We start from the raw sequence: 22706 nt of genomic DNA, 5'->3' as shown, positions 1-22706 counted from the left end.
CCTGAAGGTGTGAGAGGAGAGCTGGCCCCACCACCTTAGTCTGCTCTGCAGTGGAAAGGATGGGGAAAGATGCCCTTACCCTCCCCAAACCCCTCACCACCTGCTGCAGGCAGGAGAACTGACCCTGCCCCCCACCAGTTGTAACACTCAGAAGAGTGGGCCCTGCACCTTGCCTCAGCAACACAGGAGAACTGACCCCATTGATGGGGTGTGTGTGTGAGCTGGCCCTGAGAACATGTGTATGAAAGGTCTGGTCCCACCCACTTTTTCTACCGTACAGTGATGTGAGCAAGGGAGAGAAGCCACCCACTCCTCGTGCCTATGGCAGGTGGGAGAGCTGGCCCTGCATCTCACCAGCTGCAGGACTCGGCTGAGTGGCCCCTGTACTTTACCTGGCCAGCACAGAGGAGCTGATCTTGGTGCTGTAGGTGTGGGTGAGTCAGTCCTGAGGGTGTGAGAGCAGAACTGCCCCTGCCCCTTGCTGCTTACTGCATAGGGTGAGCTAGCCTGGGTGGTGCTGGAGAGCTGACTCTGGTGGTGAGGATAAGGGAGAGCTGGTGCACTGACCAACCCAGCAACCACCCAGGCCCAGAACCAAGGCTTTGAGTTGGTCCATCCCAACACCCACCCCACCTATGATCTTCGGGAGCAGATGAAGGGGCCAGTCCTGCAGACCCAAAGCTGCAGGATCTTCATGACACAGGATAACAACCAGATATCCAGGAGGAGTCCCAGTGAGGGCCCAGTATTGCTAGTGTGGCAGAAGCCAGAGGCCTTGAACCAGACCAATGACTCATTGCAATGAACATTTGCAAGTAAAGATGTATGGACTAAAGGGTATACTCTATGACTCACTGGGTCACACTGCAGCCTCCACAATGAGATTTTCCTTTTTTTCTTTTCTTTTGAATTTTTTTTTATCTTGTGAGGGAGGTTGCAAGGGCAGAGGGAAGATGGGAAGGAACAGGAAGATGAGTGGGATTGAAATAAATGTATGATGTGAAATCCACAAAGAATCAAAGAAAAGTTAAATTTAAGAACATAAACTTCCAAAAAAGCTAGTTCCCCTTAGCCAAAACACTGATAAAGGGGAAAACTAACAAGGCAAAAAAAATTTAAACCAATGTATAATTGAACAAATTACTGACATAAAAGTCATCACCAAATGAGTTTTAGTGTAATTACACAAGGAAATTATCTTTCTTCCCAGGCCCTATTTGTGTTTCCCCAGCAGGACTGTCTCAGTGAGTACAAGTAAGAAAATGATTTATTTCCCTTCAGGAGAGGCAGAAAAAATCATTTACCTTTGTAGAGTAAGGTTGGAAGGGTTTAGCAGGTATCTTAGTTTCTTCTGTGTACCTGTGATAAAATACTCTGACAAAAGAAACTTAAAGGTTGAAAAGCATTTATTTTAGCTCACAGTTCAAGGAAAGGTCAGGACAGGAAGAGCTTTAGACATCTGGGCACATTGCATTCACAATTAGAAAACAGAGAGGGATAAATACATGCTCCTGCTCAGCTGCCTTTCTCCATTTATATAGCCCAGAATCGCCTGTCTAGAGAATGGCAATACCCAGAGTGGGCTGGTTTTTCAACCTGAACCTACTCAAGATAGTTCCCACAGGCATGCCTAGAAACCCATCTACCAGGTGATTCTGGAGTTGATGAGCATAGTATTCTCCATCCTTTTCAGAGGATAAACTGATAGGGCTCCAACTCCTCTCCTGGGATACTATTAATGAAGCGGATATGGGAGAATTTTTCTGTCTTATGCCTGAAAGAAGCAGAGAAGTATCATGATTCTCTGCTAGACTGGTGCAGAAGACTGATGGAGAGAGCAGATCTTTCAGCTTACTTGCCACCAATAATCCAGAAGGAATCAAGAAGAAATGAACTTAAGCAGATTTGTTGTCCTCCCTCCCCATAATGTCAGCAGGGTTCAACTGAGGATTGACTTTCTTTCTACTCTAGTGATTCGATACAAGTCAGTATTGTGCTTCATAACTCCATGACACATAAAAACTAGAAGAGTGCAATGTTCAACACAAGGGATATCAGGAGCTACCAAAACAGGATGAGTATCTATAAAATGAGAAGATGAAATAGAATTCAAATTATCATACCACAATACACAAAATATCTAGGATACAAATGAAAATTAATCACAACTTGAACAACTAAAAAAATCCAGATATTGAAAATGAGATTACAGATGTTAGAATTATTTGATATTTTCTACAGTAATCATAAAAATGTTTCAATAAGAAATGGTAAGCATTCTTGAAAAAAGGCTATAAAATTTCAGATAATATATATAAAATAAGGAAAATGACTAAAGAGAACTTATAAAATGGAAAAATATAACAAAAGATGTATCAGACAAAATGAGAGGTAGACGTGAACTCAAAGACATATCAATATAAATCATTCAACATGAAAAACAGAGGTCATAGACACTTAAAACAAATATGAACAAAGATAAGACCCTTGAGAATAATAACAAAAGTTCTGTTTTTTAAAACTCAAATCCCCAAAGTAGAGACATGTGGGAGGCTAAGAAAATGGCCAAACAAAAAACTACTAAAAATAGGATCAATATGTGGTGAGCATAATTACAAATTCAAAGTGATAGTACACTATAAACTGGAACAATCAACTGAGTTTTATACTAGAGTATATTACAAATACAGTTTTCAGCAAATACAAAATGACTGAGATAAGTGCAAGTTATGACATACTGACCAATGAAAGAAGGCAAATTTAAATGACATCATATTTTTCATCCAAAACCATGAAGTTCAGTGGGAACAAACACATTTTTACAAGTACAAAAAGTAATTCTCAGTCATGAAACTTGTATCTGAATGAAGAAGACAGAAGGCATTTCTCAAAGGAAAAAATAACGCACAAAAAAGAAGGAGAATTTAATGCTAAGATACCTCCCTAAAACCTGGCAGAAGAAACTTACCCCAGGCTGGAGAGATGGGTCAGCAGTTAAGAGCACTGGCTGCTCTTCCAGAGGTCCTGAGTTCAATTCCCAGCACCCACATCATGGCTCACAACCATCTATAATAGAATCTGATGCCCTCTTCTGTCATGCAGGCGTACATGCAGCGCACTCATACATAAAATATAAATAAGTAAATTAATTAATAAAAAGAAAATTATCAAAAAAGAAAAGACATATAATGGAATGAATTTTAAAACTGCAAGGAAGAAAGTATATTAGAATGAGTGAAAATGTAAGCTTTTCATCATGAGTTGTTTAAGTCTTACTTTGTGGGTGAAGCACAGATTATAACATCTCATGTAGAACTCTGCTTACAGACCAAATAATTAAGATAATATTTTGAAATTGTGATGGAAAGGGAAAATTAAACGGAAGTGAATTTTCTACACAGTATTAAAAATACCAAAAGTTAGCTGGGCAGTGGTGGCGCATGCCTTTAATCCCAGCACTCGGGAGGCAGAGGCAGGCAGATCTCTGTGAGTTCAAGGCCAGCCTGGTCAACAGAGCGAGATCCAGGACAGGAACCAAAACTACACAGAGAAACCCTGTCTCAAAAAACAACCAAAAAAAAAAAAAAAACCCAAAAGTTAAATGTCTTTATTATAATAACTAGAATAGCCTATCAAAGAGTTACATAGTGGTATAATTAACAACAATATAAATAAACTTAAAGATAATTTTAATTATTTAAGTAATGCAGAACACTGCAAAAAGAGAGAAAAATGAAATATATGGACCAAACACATAAAGTTTAAAATGTCTATGTAATTTTGAGCATAAAATTTAAAACTTTTAACATATTATTCACATAAGAAAATTTCCTTAACAACAAAATATGCGTATAATTTCCCCTATAATTAACATAATAATTGTGATAAACTGAAAATTTCCCACTCAAGGTTAGGAACAAGGCAAATATGCTCACATTCATCACGTTTTTCCAAGGCATTATTATAAGATTTAGCCAGTGGAATAAGGCAAAATAAAGAAATGAGATAAAGCCTGGTGGTGGTGGCACATGCCTTTAATCCCAGCCCTCGGGAGGCAGAGGCAGGCGGATCTCTGTGAGTTCGAGGCCAGCCTGGTCTACAGAGTGAGTTCCAGGAAAGGCGCCAAAACTACACAGAGAAACCCTGTCTTGAAAAACCAAAAAAAAAAAAAAAAGGATGAATACAAGTTGGGATGAAATCAATACAAACATTTTCAGATGGTATAATTAATAATACAGAGAGCCATCCCAAAATTCAAAGAAAAATATCTTAGAATTATTAAATGTGTATGAGTACAAGAAGAGCACAAAATACAAGATCTCATGGAACACAAAATTATTTGTAAATTTCTCAAAATAAAATAAAATTCATAAAGAATAAAACTAACAAAACATATATAGAATCTTTAGGCTGAAATGACAAAACCTTTTTGGTAAAAGAAACTGAATTGAGCCAAATAAGATGATTTATGGGTAAGATGATAACTCAAACTTATGTGTGACTCTGGAAGACAAGAATCGGGGTAGCAAAAGACAAACTTTGCTCTACACTAAAAAATCGAAGAGAAACATCTGAAAACATGGAACAGATGACAAAATAGGTTAAAAAGCATGAGGCAATACAGAATGGGAAAAGATCTTCACCAACCCTACATCTGACAGAGGGCTGATATCCAGAATATATAAAGAGACTAGACAGCAGAATACCAAACAATTCAATTAAAAATGGACTACAGAGCTAAACAGAGAATCCCAAATTACTGAAAGACATTTAAGGAATTGCTCAACATCCTTAGTCATCAGGGAAATGCAAATCAAAACAACTCTGAGATACCATCTTACACCTGTCAGAATGACTAAGATTAAAAACACTGATGACAGCTTGTGTTGGAGAGGATGTGGATCAAGGGAAACACTCCTCCATTGCTGGTGGGAAATCAGTATGGCGGTTTCTCAGAAATTTAGAATCATTCTATCTCAAGACCCAGCAATACCACTGTTGGGCATACACCCAAAGGATGCTCAAACATACCACAAGGATACTTGCTCAACTATGTTCATAGCAGCATTCTTCATAATAGCCAGAACCTGGAAGCAACCTAGATGCCCCTTAACTGAAGAATGGATAAAGAAAATGTGGTACATTTACACAATGGAGTACTACTCAGCAAAGAAAAACAATGACATCATGAAATTTGCAGGCAAATGGATGAAACTAGAAAATATCATCCTGAGTGAGGTAACCCAGACTTAGAAAGACAAACATGGTATGTACTCACTCGTAAGTGGATACTAGATGTAAAGCAAAGGGTATCAGATTACAACCTACAGCTCCAGAGAAGCTAGGAAACAAGGAGGACCCTAAGAGGGATGTACAGATCACCTTGGGAAGGGGAAACAGAGGAGTTCCCGATGAGTAAACAGAGGATGGGGGCGCAAAAGAGGGTAGGGGATGGAGGATGAGAACATGAAGGAACGCGATGGTCAATCTGGGGGAGGGGTGGAGTGGGAGAGCAATGAAAGAGATATCTTGATAGAGGGAGACATTATGGGGTAAGGGAGAAACCTGGTGCCAGAAAAATTCCCAGGAATCCACAATGATGACCCCAAATTAGACCACTAGCAATAGTGGAGAGGGTGTCTGAACTGGCCTACCCTAGGATCAGATTGATGACTACCCTAACTGTCATCATAGAGCCTTCATCCAGCAACTGATGGAAGCAGATGCAGAGATCCACAGCCAAGCACCAGGCCGAGCTCTGGGAGTCCAGTCAAAGAGAGGGAAGAGGGATTATATGAAAAAGGGGGGGTCAAGATAATGATGGGGGAGTCTACAGAGACAATTGACCAAGCTCAAAGGAACTCACTAACTTTAGACTGACAGCTGTGGAACCTGCATGGGACTGGACTAGACCCTCTGCATACGGGAGACAGTTGTGTAGCTGGGTCTGTTTGAGGGGCCCCTGGCAGTGTGATCAGGATCTATCGCTGGTGCATGAGCTGGCTTTCTGAATCCCATTCCCTACGGTTGGACACCTTGCGCACCCTTGACGCAGTGGGGAGGGGCTTGGTCTTGCCTCAACTTAGCTGTCCCCTCATTGGAGAACTTACCCTGTTGGAGGAGGGGAAAAGGGGTACGTCTGGGAGGGGGAAGCCGGGGTGGGGGGGATGAGAGGGGAATCTGTGGTTTCAGTTTTTTTAATAAATATTTTTATTTTATTATTAATTTAATTTTACATATCAGCCACAGATTCCCCTGTCCTCCCTCCTCCCCCCCAGCCTTCCCCCCCCAATCCAGCCCCCCATTCCCACCTCCTCCAAGGCAAGGTCTCCCCTGGGGAGTCAGCCCAGCCTGGTAGACTCAGTTGAGGCAGGTCCAGTCCCCTCTTCCCTGCACCAAGGCTGAGCAAAGTGTCTCAGAATAGGCCCTAGGTTCCAAAAAGCCAGCTCATGCACCAAGGACAGCTCCCTGTCCCACTGCCTGGGGGCCTCCCAAACAGTTCAAGCTCATCAACTGTCTCACTTTTTAAAAAGCAAGGCAAAAGAAACAAACACAGAGAGAAAAATAACAAACGCCTGGCATCTTCATTTCTGGCTCCTTGGTGAGAGAGATGCCAAAGCTACAATTAAAAGTTAATCCAAGCCCCTCCGGGGAAAATAGACTGACATTCCTAGCAACATTCCACCATAGGTGAGAACCTATGATTCTTGCAATCCTTAAGTGCAGTAGGAAGATTTTGTAGAACAATGACTCCCCCTGAGTAGCAGATCAACATTGGAGAGGACGTTTATTTTGTTGTTTCTCATATCTTCGAGTGTTGTGGCCAGGTGCCACCTTAAGAGGAGGCTCAATTATTTTAGAAGGAGGTGATGTAGGGACTTGATAAAAAGAAACAGTCACAACAACTCAGGGAACTTGTGGACATCTTGCCACAGTGTCTGAGTGGAAGTCAACACACACACACACACACACACACACACACACACACACACACACGGCACAGTCATGAAAAATGGTAGTAGCTACATTGAGAATTTCAGGTAGCAAGCAACCCAGGCTGTGAAAGGTGTGGTGGTTTCTGGTTCACTTTGTGTGGCAATGAAAAAGTCCCATCATTTGAGAATGAACGTGGAAACTGATAGTTGTAAATACATGGCCAGCAAATCGCTTGGGTGCTGAAGATGCCTTCCTGCTATGTGTGCTTTGTTGCCAGGCAGAAGTTTGAACTCTGAGCCTAAGTCCAATGAATCACTGGATTTTTTCATCCTTGGGTTCCTTCAACTGTTTACTTCATCCATTCTTCGATGCACTTTACAGTTTTGATATGAACCACCCCTTAATGTAAAACTGGGGACTTTTAGAATGAATACAAACCAACTAGGTCTACAGATTACAAAGCTTATGGCAGCCAGAAGACTCTCCAGCACAGAGAAGGGGATTTTTTTTAAGTAAATGTAAACCTGCACTACAAAACTGGTCATTTAGCAGCCTATGACTCAGCTAGCACACAGAACCAAGTTGAACAGCAAGAATGACAAGAGATTCCAACAGAATCCACTACCCCTCCACCTGGAACGCTCAAACATGAGAAGACCTAGGAGTAGAATTCTTGAATTCTTTGTCATTAAAAAACAAAGAAGCCTGAAAGATAGCCCAGCAGGTAAAGGCACTTGCCATAGAGCCTAAAGACGTGAGCTAAATCTCCAGGACACATGATGAAAGGAAAGAACTGACTCCCCAAACTTGTCCTCTGATCTCCATACATGTGCTATCACATGTACACACCATGTACACATCCATGTATGTATACACACACACACACACACAAAGTAAAATGTAAAAAGTTAACAAAAATAAAATGAAACAATCTTTTTCTTTTTAACGTTTGTAATTGTATTTTAATTTCCCTCTTATTTTATTTTTTGTACTGTGCTTATCTTGATAAAGATAAATAGCATTTGTTTTATATGTTTCTTTGATTAATAGGACCTTTTTTATTTATTGCTGTTTTTCCTCTCACTTGTCCTCACATTCTCCTCCTCCTCTTAATTTTACTTTTTCTTCTCTTAAGATTCATTTTTATTTTTAATTATGTATATGTGTCTGTGTTAGGATATATGCAAATGAATGCATTTGCACCTGGAAATCAGAAGAGGGTATGAAATCTGCTGCAGCTGAAGTTACAGACAGTTTTGGGCCTCTGAAAGGGTGCTGAGAACCAAACTCTTTTACAAGAACAGTATTCCTTCTTAGGCCCTCAGCCATCTCTTTAGTCCCTTTTAATTTTCTTATATTTAAATTTTTTTCTTTACTTTTCCCTTTCCCAGCCCTCTTTTTTTATTTTGTTTGTTCATTTATTATGCATACCATTCCCTTAGTTAATTTTAACCTCATAAATTAATATTTATTAGTCTTACTATTTTTGTCCTATGGCTTCTGGTAGCAGTAGTTGGCTTTGGTTTTCATTTTTAAATTATTATATTGTTTTATGTGTATGAGTGTTTCACCTGCATGTATATATGTATACTGTGAGTGTGTCTGGTGCCCACAGAGGTAGGAAGAGGGTGCCAGATTCCCTGGAATTGAAGTTACAGAAAGTTGTAAACAGTCATGTGGGTACTGGGAACTGAATTCAGGTCCTCTGCAAGAGCAACCAGTGCTCTTAATCACTGAGCTGTATCTCCAAGCCAATTGGCTTTGATTTTAATTGCATTTTCATATGTGGTTTGGTATTCTCATGACAATTTGTTTTCTCTATTCTGAGGGATACTAAGGCTTGAGTAATGAAGGCTGCTTACTGGGAATACCTTCAAATAAAAAGAAGATATACTTATCTCAAGAGATGTACAAATGAGAACAAAGAAACTTATTAATTATGAAAAATCAAGGTAGCACATTCCCTCCTAGAGGTCACAAATCCTCAGTAACTGAGGACTAAAATGGTTGACATATCAAAGAATCAATCTAATTTCAAAAATTAGATAATAATTACTTCAAAGGGAATTTAAAAATTCAGATGAATTATGTAAGAAAATCAATTCAGGGTGTATAAAAATGTAGCAATATGGATGAGAACTTTAGGAATGAAACTGAGATTCTGAAAAAAAAAAAAAACCAAAAATTCTGGAAATGAATTGCTCAATAAGTCAAATAAAAAAAAACGCAGTGAAAGTCAATACACTAGATGAAACAGAAGAAAAATGATAATAGAAGACACCAATAAAACATAACATTCAAACAGTAATAAAAAAAAAACCCAAAAGCAATCATGGAAACTACTTTCAATGATTGAGAGACAAAACCTAAATGTCCGTAGGAGCCAAGATACAAATTAAAGGCATAAAAGAATCTGTTTACTGAAGTTATCGCACAAAACTTCCCAAATTAAGGCAAAGGTACAGACATGTACTTCCAGAAGGCATTTAAGACACAAAATAGACAGGATAAGTAAAGAACCCCTTTACATCACATTATAGTTGAAATGTTAGGGCTATAGAGTAAAGACATTACGGTAAATTTGTAAGCATAATGTCCTTACTCTGTAGCCATAACATTCACTTAAAAAGACAAACTCAGAATAACATTAGATGTCGCAATGGTGATCCTCAACGTTTTTGCAATTTGTTTCTAACCCAGAGAACTGCCAACAAAGGTTACTATATTCAGCGAAATTATCTTTAAATATGGTCGAGCAATCACAATAAGATAAGCCTTGAGATCATCACAAACCAAAACAATTCATGAACATTAAAGCAGTACTGGGACGATAAGTAAAGATATCTTACCAGATACTTCCTGCTTTCCTAGCAAAGAATTAAAACAAAGCATAAAAATAGCAAAGCAGAGAAGAGGATTTACGGAAAGAGGCGATGCACTGGCAATAAGAGTGGGCAGCCCCAAGTTGTAGCAAGCAGGTATCTTCAGTCCATTTTTAGAGGATTGCCATCTAATTCCCTTCAGTTTCTCCCCCTCAGGAGTGATGCCTGTCAGCTCTCCTGACTCATATGTATGGATGTATCATATGCTTTTAGCTGAAGAAAACTCCACAGAACCTGGGGGGGGGGGCGGGGGACTGAGATTACAATGACAGTAATGTTAATGAGTCAAAATTCATCTTCAATCAACCCAGTGGGCTAGAACCAATTGAAGCTATTTCTCTTTGTCAGAGTAATTTTCTAAAGTGCCATTAGATGAGCAATATGAGAACTGTGTCTTCTTTTTGCTTACACTGATATTAGCAAGTTTTGAGGTATAAGACTGTACAACATCACCTGTCCCCTTATTTATCAGACACTCAGTACTCATGTCTCCATTGCATTTATCTACCTGCTACCTAATATATCACTATACAAAGAGAATGAGGAAAGGTAGTTGTAAACAAATGGGACATGCTGTGGGATGTTCTGTATGGCAAATGTGTTGCTCTGATTGGTTAGTAAATAAAACACTGATTGGCCCGTGGCTATGCAGGAAGTATAGGCAGGACTAACAGAGAGGAGAAAAGAAAGAACAGGAAGGAAGAAGGAGTCACTGCCAGCCGCCACCCTGACAAGCAGCATGAAAAGATGCCGGTAAGCCACGAGCTGCGTGGCAGGGTATAGATTTGTGGAAATGGATTAATTTAAGCTATAAGAACAGTTAGCAAGAAGCCTGCCACGGCCATACAGTTTGTAAGTAATATAAGTCTCTGTGTTTACTTGGTTGGGTCTGAGCGGCTGTGGGACTGGCGGGTGACAGATTTGTCCTGACTGTGGGCAAGGCAAGAAAACTCTAGCTACAGGGACAAACAAATAGGAACTAGGAAAGAGTCATTTACCTACTTTCCTCAGTAAATTAGTAATTATATCCCTAAGATGAACAGGGGAAAAATGAAAAGAGTGAATAATGTTTGAACCAATCAGAAAAATGAAGAACAAAATTACAGAAATCAGAAATATAGCTCAAAAGTAATGATAAATATAAGATGGCTTCACTCTCTAATTAAACATGCAGGTTAGCTGATTGGATTTGGAAACAAAATTCAACTGTTCATTGTTTACAAAATTGATAACAATTTATTTACTTTCAATTGATAAAACTAGTATGACTGTTTCTGCAGGGCTTCCCCAGTCCATTTCTGCAGGATGATTGTAAGTATCTGATTTGTTGGTATTGTCTATCTGCTGCTATGTGTTATTTTATTGGAAGCCTCAGCTAAGACAGAAGGGACCCTGTGCTCAACTCAGGACATTGCATCAATGGGATTTCCTCAGTTGACTTTTGTTAGGTATTTGTAAGCCCCTTATTTGATAATATCACCTATATTTGCTCTGCTCTGCCAGTTAGGATGCTCCAGTTGCCTCTAATTGTCCTAGTTTGCTTTTTATGGTTGGGATAAGTGAATAAAAGCAACTTGGGGAGTGTGGTAGTTTGAATGTAATTGGCCCCCAGAATCTCACAGGTAGTGGCACTATTAGGAGGTGTGGCTTTGTTGGATTGGATATGGCCTTGTTGGAGGAAATGTGTTGCTGTGGGGGAAGACTTTGAAGTTTCCTATGCTCAGGATACAGCCAAGTGTCTCAGTCACTTCCTGTTTACTGCAAGATGTAGGACTCTCAGCTACTACTCCAGCATCATACCTGTCAGTACTCCACCATGATCCCTGTCTTGATGATAATGGACTGAACCTCTGAAACTGTAAGTAAGACACCCTAATTAAATGTTTTCCTTATAACAGTTGTGGTTATGGTATCTCTTCACAGCAATATAAACCTTAACTGAAACAGGGAGGAAAGGGTTTATTTAGCTTATACCTCCCAGAAGACAGTCCATCACTGAGGGAAATCAAGGCAGGAACTCAAGCAGGACAAGAATCTGGAGGCAGGAACTGAAGCAGAGAGCATGGAGAAACACTGCTTACTCTTCATGGATTGCTCAGCTTCCTTTTTTATACAACTCAAGAACACCTCTTCAGGGATGGCACTACCCATAGTGGGCTGGGATCTCCCACATCAATCATTAATTAAAAGAAATCCCAAATAAACCTGCATACAGGCAATGTGATAGAGGCATTTTCTTAATTGAGTTTACCTCTTGCAAGATGACTAGTTTGTGTCAAGTTGACAAAAACCTAAGTAGCCTACTATTTGATGGTTTGAGTACCTGATTTGATGACATTTTGCTATCTGCTGTGTCTATCTATTAACTACTTGTTAACTTGTTCTTCTTTTTCTTGTTATGTACTTAATAAACCCACTGTGGTGGTTTGAATGAGAAATGTCCCTCACAAGCTCAGGTTTTGAATACTCAGTGCCCAATTGGTTGTGTTGTTTGGAGAGGTTATGCAACTTTCAGGAGGTACAGCTTTACTAGAGGAATTACATCACTGGGAGCTGACTGCTGGCTGCCATGCCTTCCTTGACATTATCAACTCCCCTTGGAACTGTAAGTCAAAATAAACACTTCCTTCCATAAGTTGCCTTTGTCATGGTATTTTATCACAGCAACAACAACAAAAAAATTAACTGATACACTCAATTATGCCAAACTTAAAGGATGGCTATTGTAAATAAATCTTTGGAGTGTACAGAACAAAAGGTCATAGACAGACATTTACAGAATCCATCTAACATCTGTAGAATATACATTCCTTTCAGAATCCCACTACTGTTTTCCAAAAATATATCACAATTTAGGATATGAAAACAATAGAAATTATACTAACATAGATATTGAACCATAAATTCTCGATTAGTGAGACACTGAAGAAATCAGAGCAGAAATGGCAAAACTCAAATCACGTGGAGATTAAAATATAACAGAGCTTTCTCAATACAGCAAAGTCAATTTTATGGGGTAAGTATATAGTTATGAGTAATTACATAAAATCAGTTATCCCAAATAAATAATCTAATATATTTCAAATTCTTATAAAACCAAACAAATCAAACCTCATAGTACACATAAAGATATAATATGGTATAAATTAATGAAACAAAATCTAAAGGAAAAATGCTAAGAAATAGTGTAACAAAAATGGATTCATTAAAAATACAAAAATATTGATAAACTCTTAGTCAAACTAACCAAAATGGTTAGTTTGAATATTTTTGAAAGGTTATGTTATAATAAACTAGAAAATCAAAAAGATATAGGTAATATTTTAGGAACAAAGAACCTACTAAATCTGAACCAAGTGAATCTGAACTATATAAACAAATAGGTAGGTAGATATTATGTTTTAAGTACATTATCCTTCCTTACCATCAGTGACTAGTGCAACAAGTAGGACATTTTTTTTTACTCTTTTATTAAGAATAGATTTTCTCACATAATATATCCTGATTATAGTTTCTCCTGTCTCCACACCTCCCAGTTCTTCCCCACCTCCTTTCCCATCTGGATCCACACCTTTCTGTCTCTCATTAGAAAACAAACAGGCTTCTGAGGGATTAATATAATATAATATAATATAATATAAAACTATAATAAGACAAAACAAAAACTAACACATCAGGGTTGGACAAGACAGAGAGAGAGAGAGAGAGAGAGAGAGAGAGAAGAGAGAGAGAAAGGAAAGAGCCAAAGAGAAGGCACAAGAAACAGAGCCACTTGCTTGAAAACTCAGGAATCTCATAAAAAACATTAAACTGGAAGCCATAATACATAGGCAGAGGACCTAGTGCAGGCCTGTGCAATCCCTATACATGCTGCTTCAGTCTTTATGAGTTTATATTAGCTTTGCTCATGTGATTTAGAGGGCCTTGTTCTCTTGGTGTCCTCCATGCCCTCTGACTCCAGGCTCGTTCTGCCTCCTCTTCCATAGGGTTTCCTGAGTCCTAAGGGGAGGGAATTGATAAAGACATTCCATTTAGGGCTGAGTGTTCCAAGGTCTCTCTGCATGACGTCTAGCTGTGGGTCTCTGTATTCCCCCCTCCGCCCTGCCTGCTGCAGAAGGGAGCATCTCTGAAGAAACTCAACAAGTCACTGATCTATGAGTATAGGAGTCATTTTATCACTACCTTTTTTTTTTTAGAGCAGTAGTATTTGGTTTGACCCTGGGTCCCTGGGCTATGTAGTTTCTGGTTCTTGGTCACCCAAGCAATGTCGGGTATGGGTTCCATCTCATGCAGGGGCCTTAATCAAAGTCAAATCAGACATTGGTTGGTTACTCTCACAAACTTTGTGCCATCGTCCCCTAGGAAGCTTCTACTATATTATGTTGTGTATCGAGTGTGGGTTCACCCGGGTCTGTGGAAAAAAGGCACAGAGCACTTTCAGGACGACTTTAGTCTTCCCAACTGCACGGGGATCAGCCTCTCAGGACTCACTCACTTATAGCTTAGCAAAGGGCTTTTTTATTTTTTTATTGTTTTCCAATTTACACCTTTAGCCAGTTAATTTCTGTATCCCAAAACCTCTAATCTAAGCTCCCCAAAGGAACAATGCCAAATGCAAATTCACCATTAAGGAATATCACGGTTTTCCGGATTGTCCCCCAGGCAAGTTTTGCATAGGCTTTGCACCTTTCTCTCAGGCAAGATTCACATAGAAGGCTCCAGAGACAAAAGGCAGCAATCACAAAAGGCAGATTAAAGCTGGATGCTAACAGTCTGGAATGAAACCAGCTGCAGCCCTGCAGGAATTCCCCCAACAATATTATGTTTCCATACTACCCCTCAAATGGATGGCTCAGGGTGTAATGGGAGGATCAAGTCAAGAAAGAGGAGGGGGATGAAGGAGGGAATACAGAGAGAGAGACAACTAAAATTAAGGGCCATTTGAGGGGTAGTATGGAAACAATATTGTCATTCTCCCCGCCACCGCTGTCCCTTACTCTATACCTACCTTCTGTGGTTCTACAGGTTGTAGCTTGATTATCATTGACTTATCAGCTAATATCCACATATAGGTGAATATATACCATATTGGACAACATGGTTTTTATTATTGATTAAAAGGTTAGTTCCTGAGTCACATTTCTGGATCTAGAAGGATGTATTATACTTGGGACTGCTTGAAAGCCATTAATCAGTAGCTATCTAAACCTAGCATCAAAAATCCTAAACTTCATATGATTATTATATATAGCAGGAAGCTTTCTGGCCAATAATAAATCCATACCCTTCTGTTATACACACCACTGACCTGTTAGAGTCAGTACAAAGAGACCTATCAATCACCTAGTCAAAGACCCCAAGATAAAAATGTTTATTTTACAGATTATACAAAATAGCCTGAACTTTGCCATGTATGAAGGTCAGTGTAATGGTCTCAGTGTTCATTGCCAGCTCTCACCCCCTGAGAGTATCCTCTGCCTTGCTTTTCACAATAAGCCCTGTCTACTTGCTACACTATATTCTGTGATGCTGCTGATCTTTTGATGTTCATCACAAGAACAGGACAGATATGAAGAGTCTGGACCAAAATCATTTTGATACTATGATGAGTAATAAAGTTGAAATAGCAATAAAAAGAAGAACAAAATTTCAGTACCAGACAGAATCATCTTTGAATTTCATAACACCTTTAAAGAATGAATGCCAATGCTCCTCAAACCTTTCCATAAATAAAAAGCAGGTGTTAGCCTGATATTAAAACTGAATTACCATAAACAAGAAATGAAGACTACAGACCATATTTCTTAATGAATATATAGCCAATAAAATACTTAAAAGCAAACTGAAAAATATATTTTTAGAAAATCGCATATTATGATAAAGTTAGCTTCAATTCAGCAAGCAAGCAAGTTTCAATATACACAAATAAAAATGTACAATATATAAATAGTATGAGGGGAAAAACACTATCATTTCAATGAATAGAGAGAAAAGACTTTCACCAAAATACAACTGCTTTTCATGATAAAAATAATATTTTAGGAATTAAAGGATCATAACTCAAATTAATGAATGCTAGCTACATGTGATATATTTATAAAATCATAATACTAAGTGGAAGACAACTGAAACTATTACCCAGGGACGAAGATGGATATGGATTGACTCTATGCTTATTCAATAGTGTTTAAATTTCTACTCAATGTTTAGGGGACCCCCAGGCAGTGAGACCGGGACCTGTCCTTAGTGCATGAGCCAGATTTAATGGAACCTAGTGCCTATGCTGAGACACTTTGCTCAGCCTTGGTGCAGGGAGGAGGGGACTGGACCTGCCTCAACTGAATGTACCAGGCTCTGCTGACTTCCCAGGGGAGACCTTGCCTTGGAGGAGGTGGGAATGGGGGGTGAGTTGGAGAGGGGAACACTGGAAGGTAGGAGGAGGGAAGGCAGGGGAATCCATGGTTGATATGTAAAATGAATAGAAAATCTCTTAATAAAAAGAAAAAAATTGCTAACACAATGCAAGGCATTCAGACGCAGCTTAATAAAGCTGGGGACAAAGCCTTTTAAAAAAGCCACAATGAACATGGTTGAACAAGAAAAAAAAATTTCTACTCAAAACAGTAAGAGAAGAAATGAAAATAATTCTTATATCAAAGTAGGCAGTCAAATTACTTCTGTTTACAAAATGACAAGATTTTATACTTTAAAGACTCAAATGTATGACTTTTAGATTCAATAAACTTATTCAGTAAGGTAACTGTATATAAAATCAAAATGTTTTTCTATATATGAAGTGTGAACTTTGAATGAGAATACCCCTATATGCTCAAACTTAAATGCTTGGTCCCCAGTTGGTGGAACTGTTTGGGGAGGGTTAGGTATAACCTTGTTGGAATAGATAGATGGCTTTGAGGTTTCAAATGCCAGTGCCATTTCCAGTCAGACCTCTCTCTGTCTCATGCTTATAGATAAGGATGTAATATTTCAACTAGTGCCCCAGATCTATGCTCGCCTGTCTGCTGCTGTGCCTCCTGCCATGATGATCATGGACTTACCCTCTAAAACTGTAAAGCCCCAAATAAATTCTTCCTTCTACAGGTAGCCATGATCATGATGTCTTATCACACCAATAGAAAAGTAGTGAAGACACTAAGTACTAATGTTCTGAGAAACACATCAGAAAAAAACACATTCATAGTTCCAAATCTATATAGGAATGTAACTAACCAAGGGCATAGAAAACTCAGTAATGAAAATTATAAAGCACAGAAGTAGGAAACTGAAGTAGATATTATAAAATAAAAAGATATTGTATGCTCATGAATTAGCAAATTAATATTAAATGGCAATATTAACAAATATGATCTATAGATTGAATGCAATCACCGTCAAAATTCCAATGATATTCTTCACAGAAATAGAAACAAAAAACAAACTCCTAAAATTCATGTGAAAGTACAAAAGACTGTGAGGTTAATGTTATCCTGAAGGGAATAAAAGCAATGTTGACTATATCACAAAACCTGATTTGAAATTATATTACAGAGGCAAAGTAGGAAAATCTTCACAGTTCCTGCACAAAAACAGGCACATAGACTAACTGAGTAGATGAGATAATCAATAAATAAATCCATGCAGCTACAAATAGCTGCTTTTGACAAAAGTTTCTTAAACCTAGCCTCTACAACAATTAAATGCTGTGAAAACTGGATATTTGTATGTGGAAGACTCAACCTTGAGACCTCTCTCTTATTCCACACAATATTCAAAATGATGAATGTCTTTAATATGTGTGTAGGAACTTTGAAAGTAGTATAGGAAAATACATTAAGATATAACACACAGGCAACTACTCTCTGAATAAGTCTCCAATAGCTCAAGAATGAACTAGAATGGGCAAATAGGATTCCATCCAATTCAAAAGCACAGCAACCAATTTACCAGAGTCTATGGATAACCTATAAAGTGAGAGAAATCTCTGCCAACTGTTCTTCTAACAGAATATTTAACTATCAATAATATGTAAAGAGGTCAAATAGCTAAACACTGAAAAATAAGCAATCCTATCAATAAATGGGCCAATGAATTGAACAGATGGTTCTCTGTAAGTAGAGAAGACCATAAATCCATAGCCATTGCAGAAATTCAAATCAAAACTACATTGAGATTCTACCTCACTTCAGTTAACATATTACCAACAAAATAACATGTAGCAAACATTACTGAAAATATGGTAAAAATGGAACACTGATTACACTTCCAACAGTAATGCAAATTAGTTCATATACTGTGTGTGTGTGTTCAAAAGAACCAAACTTGCCATGAAGAACATATATCTGAATCCTCATGTTCATTGTTGTACTGTTCAAAAAAGCCAAATCCTGGAATTGTCCTAGCTTAACACCAATAAGTAAATGGATAAAGAAAGTGTGATAGTATATTCATGTATGAAATTCTCAAACAATAAATATAAAAATCAAAAATAAATCCAACCATGAAAAATAACACCTAGAGAAAGCATATAAAAGAGATAAAATTATCTATATGAAATAAAAAAGACAGACACACATACACAATAAAGTACATTCAGCCATATAATGAATGAAGTTATATCATTGGTATGAAAATGGAAATTGTAATTCTAAACAAATAAGCTACTTCAGATAAGCATCAGGTTTTCTGTCATATGTAGAACACATATTTGAAAAGATAAAAATACAGAATGGCAACTACTGTATGGGGAAAGGACCAAGAAAGGGTGAAGGATGTTAAATATTAACATTGTACTTGGTATCCATATATGAAAATGATATAATGAATCCATTATTTGGTATGGTTAATATACATTAAAAATATTGAAAGCCTGCATAAGTTCAATTAAGTAGAGAAAAGAATATCTGAACTTGAACATGATTATGTGGTCATATTTTCACACACGAATAGTGAAAAAAGAAGAATCAAGGAAGAACATTTCTGAGACATAAGATCTTTTTGAGACCATTATAAGACCAAACATCTGGCTCAGTGACATACCTGAGGAAAGCGAAGAGTATATTAAACCTATTCAGTGGACTACAGCGGCAAATTCCCCACATTTTAGGAAATCCATGAATCTGCAAGTACAAGAGGAGTTTATTTCAAATGGATCTGACCAAGAGAGAACCTTTTTACAGCATATTATGATTAAGTAACCAAAAGTGCAGATCAGAGAAAGAATATTAAAATCTGTGAAACAGAAACACCAAATCACATTTAAGGGCAAACTAATTAGTGGAAAAGCATTTCTGTTACCAGAAATTTTCTTTTTAAAAAATCATTTAATTTATATTTATTTCATAATAACATGAGGTATTTCAAAGTGTACATATTTTGTAGAAATTAAACACACAACTTTGCATTTATCCATGTCTACACATCACACATGAACCAATACACTAACAGAAAGACAGAGAATATACATATATAATTTCTTTAAAAAGTTTCTTAGTTCAAAAAAGTGATAAAGTCATATCTACTAAAAACCTTCACTCTTCATCTTCATATGTAAACATCATTATCAAATTTAGTTACGGATCAGCTTCATACTAAAGTACACAGTGTAAGAATTAGTACAGTACACAACAGAGATTGACAATATATTTGTATACAAAACATGCTCCTCAAACATTGAGGTGTCATCACGACACTAAGTGTGAACTTCCAGTGTAAGACTGACCTCTTGGTGGGCAAGTTTATGGAATTTACAGAAATGTTCCCTCCAGGGACATCAAATGCGGACTCCCTTTCTGTGGCATCTACTGGAATGTAATCACTCCTGGAAAAAGGAGAAGTAACTCTGGAAACTTGGAGTAAACATGGCTTCAATAGCCTTCCAAGGTTCCCAACTATCCTGAACTTTCATGGCCATCACCGAGGTTAGAGGAAAGAAAGAAGTCACCTAGCATCCTATTCCTAGACTTTCCAAGGCCCCACTAGAACTCCATGATTTGCTCCCTATCCAGCTCCAAACTTGACAAGGGACCAATATGAAGGTAAACCAACATTTTTAATGTCAACACAATAGGTTTTTTTTTTCAAGTCAACATGTGCAAAACATCAGTGACTGTCCATTTAAGAAATATTTAGTACGTTTCAGAGTGTTCAATTTTCTTCAGCAACTGCTGTTTTCTTGCGTGCAGTTTCTCCCTTTCCACCAGCAGCTTGTACTCATCAGCCTGCAGAGTGTGGATGTACTCAGTGGCCTTTTTCAGGATGACCACCTTGGCCGCCTTCTCATTGTGCACCAGCTCAGGCACAAGGTCCCTGAGGTTCAGGAAGCTGGAGCGCAAATTGTCACGGCGTTGGCGCTCCATCATGTTGTGGTTGCGGCGCCGCTCATTGTCCCCCAAGTCTGGGTTGCGGGGACCCAATTTCGCAGGTTTCAGCGGGAGGACGCACTTGAGGGGCCTTAGTGAAGCCTTGCTCTTGACTTTCTTGCGCGGCGGCGCGTCCTCGCTGTCCACATAGGGCAACGGTGGCGCGGCATAGTTGTGCTGCTCATGAATGAGGACACAGCGCTTCAGGATCAGCTCGCTGGACTGCACGCACCGGGAGCCCAGCGCTGCGTTCCCAGGACACGCCGCGGTGGGGAGCCTGGTGACAGTATTGGAGGACTGTGTCTCCTCCACCGTGACCACATCGATTTCCTCTTCATCTTCCTCCTCAGTACCTGAGTTGCTCAGGATGTCCCTTCTGGAGGTGCTGAAGGCCTGGTGGTCACTACGGATGATTCTAGTGCGGGCAGTGCCGGCACTAGCGGGGATAGCCCGTACCGGCACCTTCTTGCGCTTATTCGCCGGGAAGAAGACCACAGCAGGGTTCACACACTCCGAGTCCAGGTGGGCGAGCTCCGTGAGCCAGGCGGCTTTCCCACGCCCCACACTTGCTGTTCCGCTGCGCGCGTGGCCCGCGGAGCTGGCGGCGGCTGCCGCTCCGGGGGCGGAGGTGCTGGGGCTGGCGGCCAGGGACCCACAGCCATCCGGCAGCTTCTCGCTTACCGCACTCTCCAGCTTCTCCCGGGAGGAGAAGCCACTCCACATGCAGTCCTGAAGAATAATCGGGTTGCTGGTGAGGCCGCGGAGTCCTCCCAGGCCAAAAACATCCTCCTCTGCCGGGTTACCCCATAGGTCGGCCTCAGGCAGCAGCATCTCGGTGGCCCAGTTCCCTGGCTCCAGGCTGTGCTCCGCCAAGGCACTGCTGGGTGACAACCGAGGCGTAGGCAACAGGTCAAACTTCTTCCAGATGTCCTCCCCCGGAGGCGTCGAGTTGGGACCGCCAAAGTAAACGTCATCTTCTTCCGGATAGAAGCAGGGCTTCAGCGAGTCAAACTCCAGGTCTGAGTTCTTGCAGATCATCCCGGGCATGGTGGATGTAGTGCAGCTGAGCATCCGTTAGTCTCCGGCTGGTGACTAAACACTTCTTACTTCTCAGCTCTTTTTAAATGTAGGGGTGCTTCCGTCCCCTGGGGGTCACACAGGGTGTAGGACTCAACCAACCTGCAACACTCTCCAGGACTACCGGGGGATCCAATCCGAGGCTTTTCTGTGCTGGATCTCCGGTGGGCTTTAGGGACAGACGGGTCCTCCTGGTGGCTGCAGTTTGATTGCCCTTGTGCCTAACTAGGGCTGTCCTGGCTCCAACCCAGTTCTAAGGAGCATCTTCCCGGGAGCATCGTGTCCTGGTCCTGTGCCTTCCTCCTCCACCCTCCTTTGAATCCACCCACCAGGTCCAGACAGATGATTATCACTTCATGTGAAACTTTCAAGGACAGAGGGCACTGATGATGCCTTTCCAATCCCCAAAGAAAACAACTTTCCACCGAGGTTAGTATACACAGCAAGATTACCCTCCATAATAAAAGGAGAGATATGATCTCAGAAAAGCATAAATTGTGGGAATGCAGGACCACTAGATGAGCATTAAGGAGGTGCTTATGGAAACCTCCACTCAAAAGAGGAAGAAACATAGGTACAAACATGACTGCTCCTGAAGGAAAATATCCCATATAAGAGTAGACATGCAAATGAGAAAAGGAAAGGAATAAACATTACCAGTAGAACAGAACATAAAACGTGTAAAATGAGAGGAAGAGATGAACTCAGAATATTTGAAACAAGAAGAATTAAATTACAGTTATTACCCACTTATTACAATGAGTATAATAATCCTAATTCTCCAATTAAAAGACACAGAGAATCTACTTGGGATAAGACACATTCCAGAAGTATGTTGTTTACAAGAAAATAATCTCTCTGCAAAGAAACAGACTGAGTGAAAATATGGAAAATGATAGTCTAAGCAAATATAATCAAGCAGGAGTAGCCATAATCATAACCAGCAAAATATACACTTTAAGACACAAAAAGTCACTATATGCTGAACAAAAGAAGAATTCATAAAGAAGATATAACTAAGGCTTAGAAAGTAATAGAAAGCTTGCCTGACATGTGCAGGGATCTGAATTTGATCTCAGCACCATAAAAAGAAGCTAGACTATAAATGTACGTGCTCCCAATGCTGACATCCCTGATTTTATAAAACCACAGCTAGTCATAAGGCCTCATTAAAATAATAGTAACTTACTTCAATATCCTGATTCAATATGCATTGAAAACAATAGATCTTCAAAAACCAAACATTAGCTAAGAAATGTCATAATAATACTATATGTAGTAAGATGACCTAAGGTGACATCTACATAATATTCAATTCAACAGCTGCAGAATACACTTTGGGTTATCAGCATGTTATTCTAACAAGCACCATGTATTAAGCCTCAGAGAAATTATTATTGAATTAAAATATAATAATTCATTACGTCATATATAACATCAATGGAATTAAAAT

General features: G+C 39.4%; 1 protein-coding gene across 1 annotated transcript; it reads right to left on the bottom strand.

Moving 5' to 3' along the window:
* Window positions 1-19032: 19032 nt before the first annotated feature.
* Window positions 19033-21964, bottom strand: LOC102913600 (protein S-Myc-like). Its single transcript, XM_006998125.4, has one exon. It carries the CDS (start codon window positions 21245-21247, stop codon window positions 19943-19945), a length of 1305 nt encoding a protein of 434 aa, XP_006998187.1. The 5' UTR covers window positions 21248-21964; the 3' UTR covers window positions 19033-19942.
* Window positions 21965-22706: the final 742 nt, after the last annotated feature.

This window comes from Peromyscus maniculatus, chromosome X, assembly GCF_049852395.1.
Source record: "Peromyscus maniculatus bairdii isolate BWxNUB_F1_BW_parent chromosome X, HU_Pman_BW_mat_3.1, whole genome shotgun sequence".
NCBI lineage: Eukaryota > Metazoa > Chordata > Mammalia > Rodentia > Cricetidae > Peromyscus > Peromyscus maniculatus.
The sequence above is the reverse complement of the archived record's forward strand: the minus strand, read 5'-3'. Positions and strand labels throughout refer to the sequence as shown.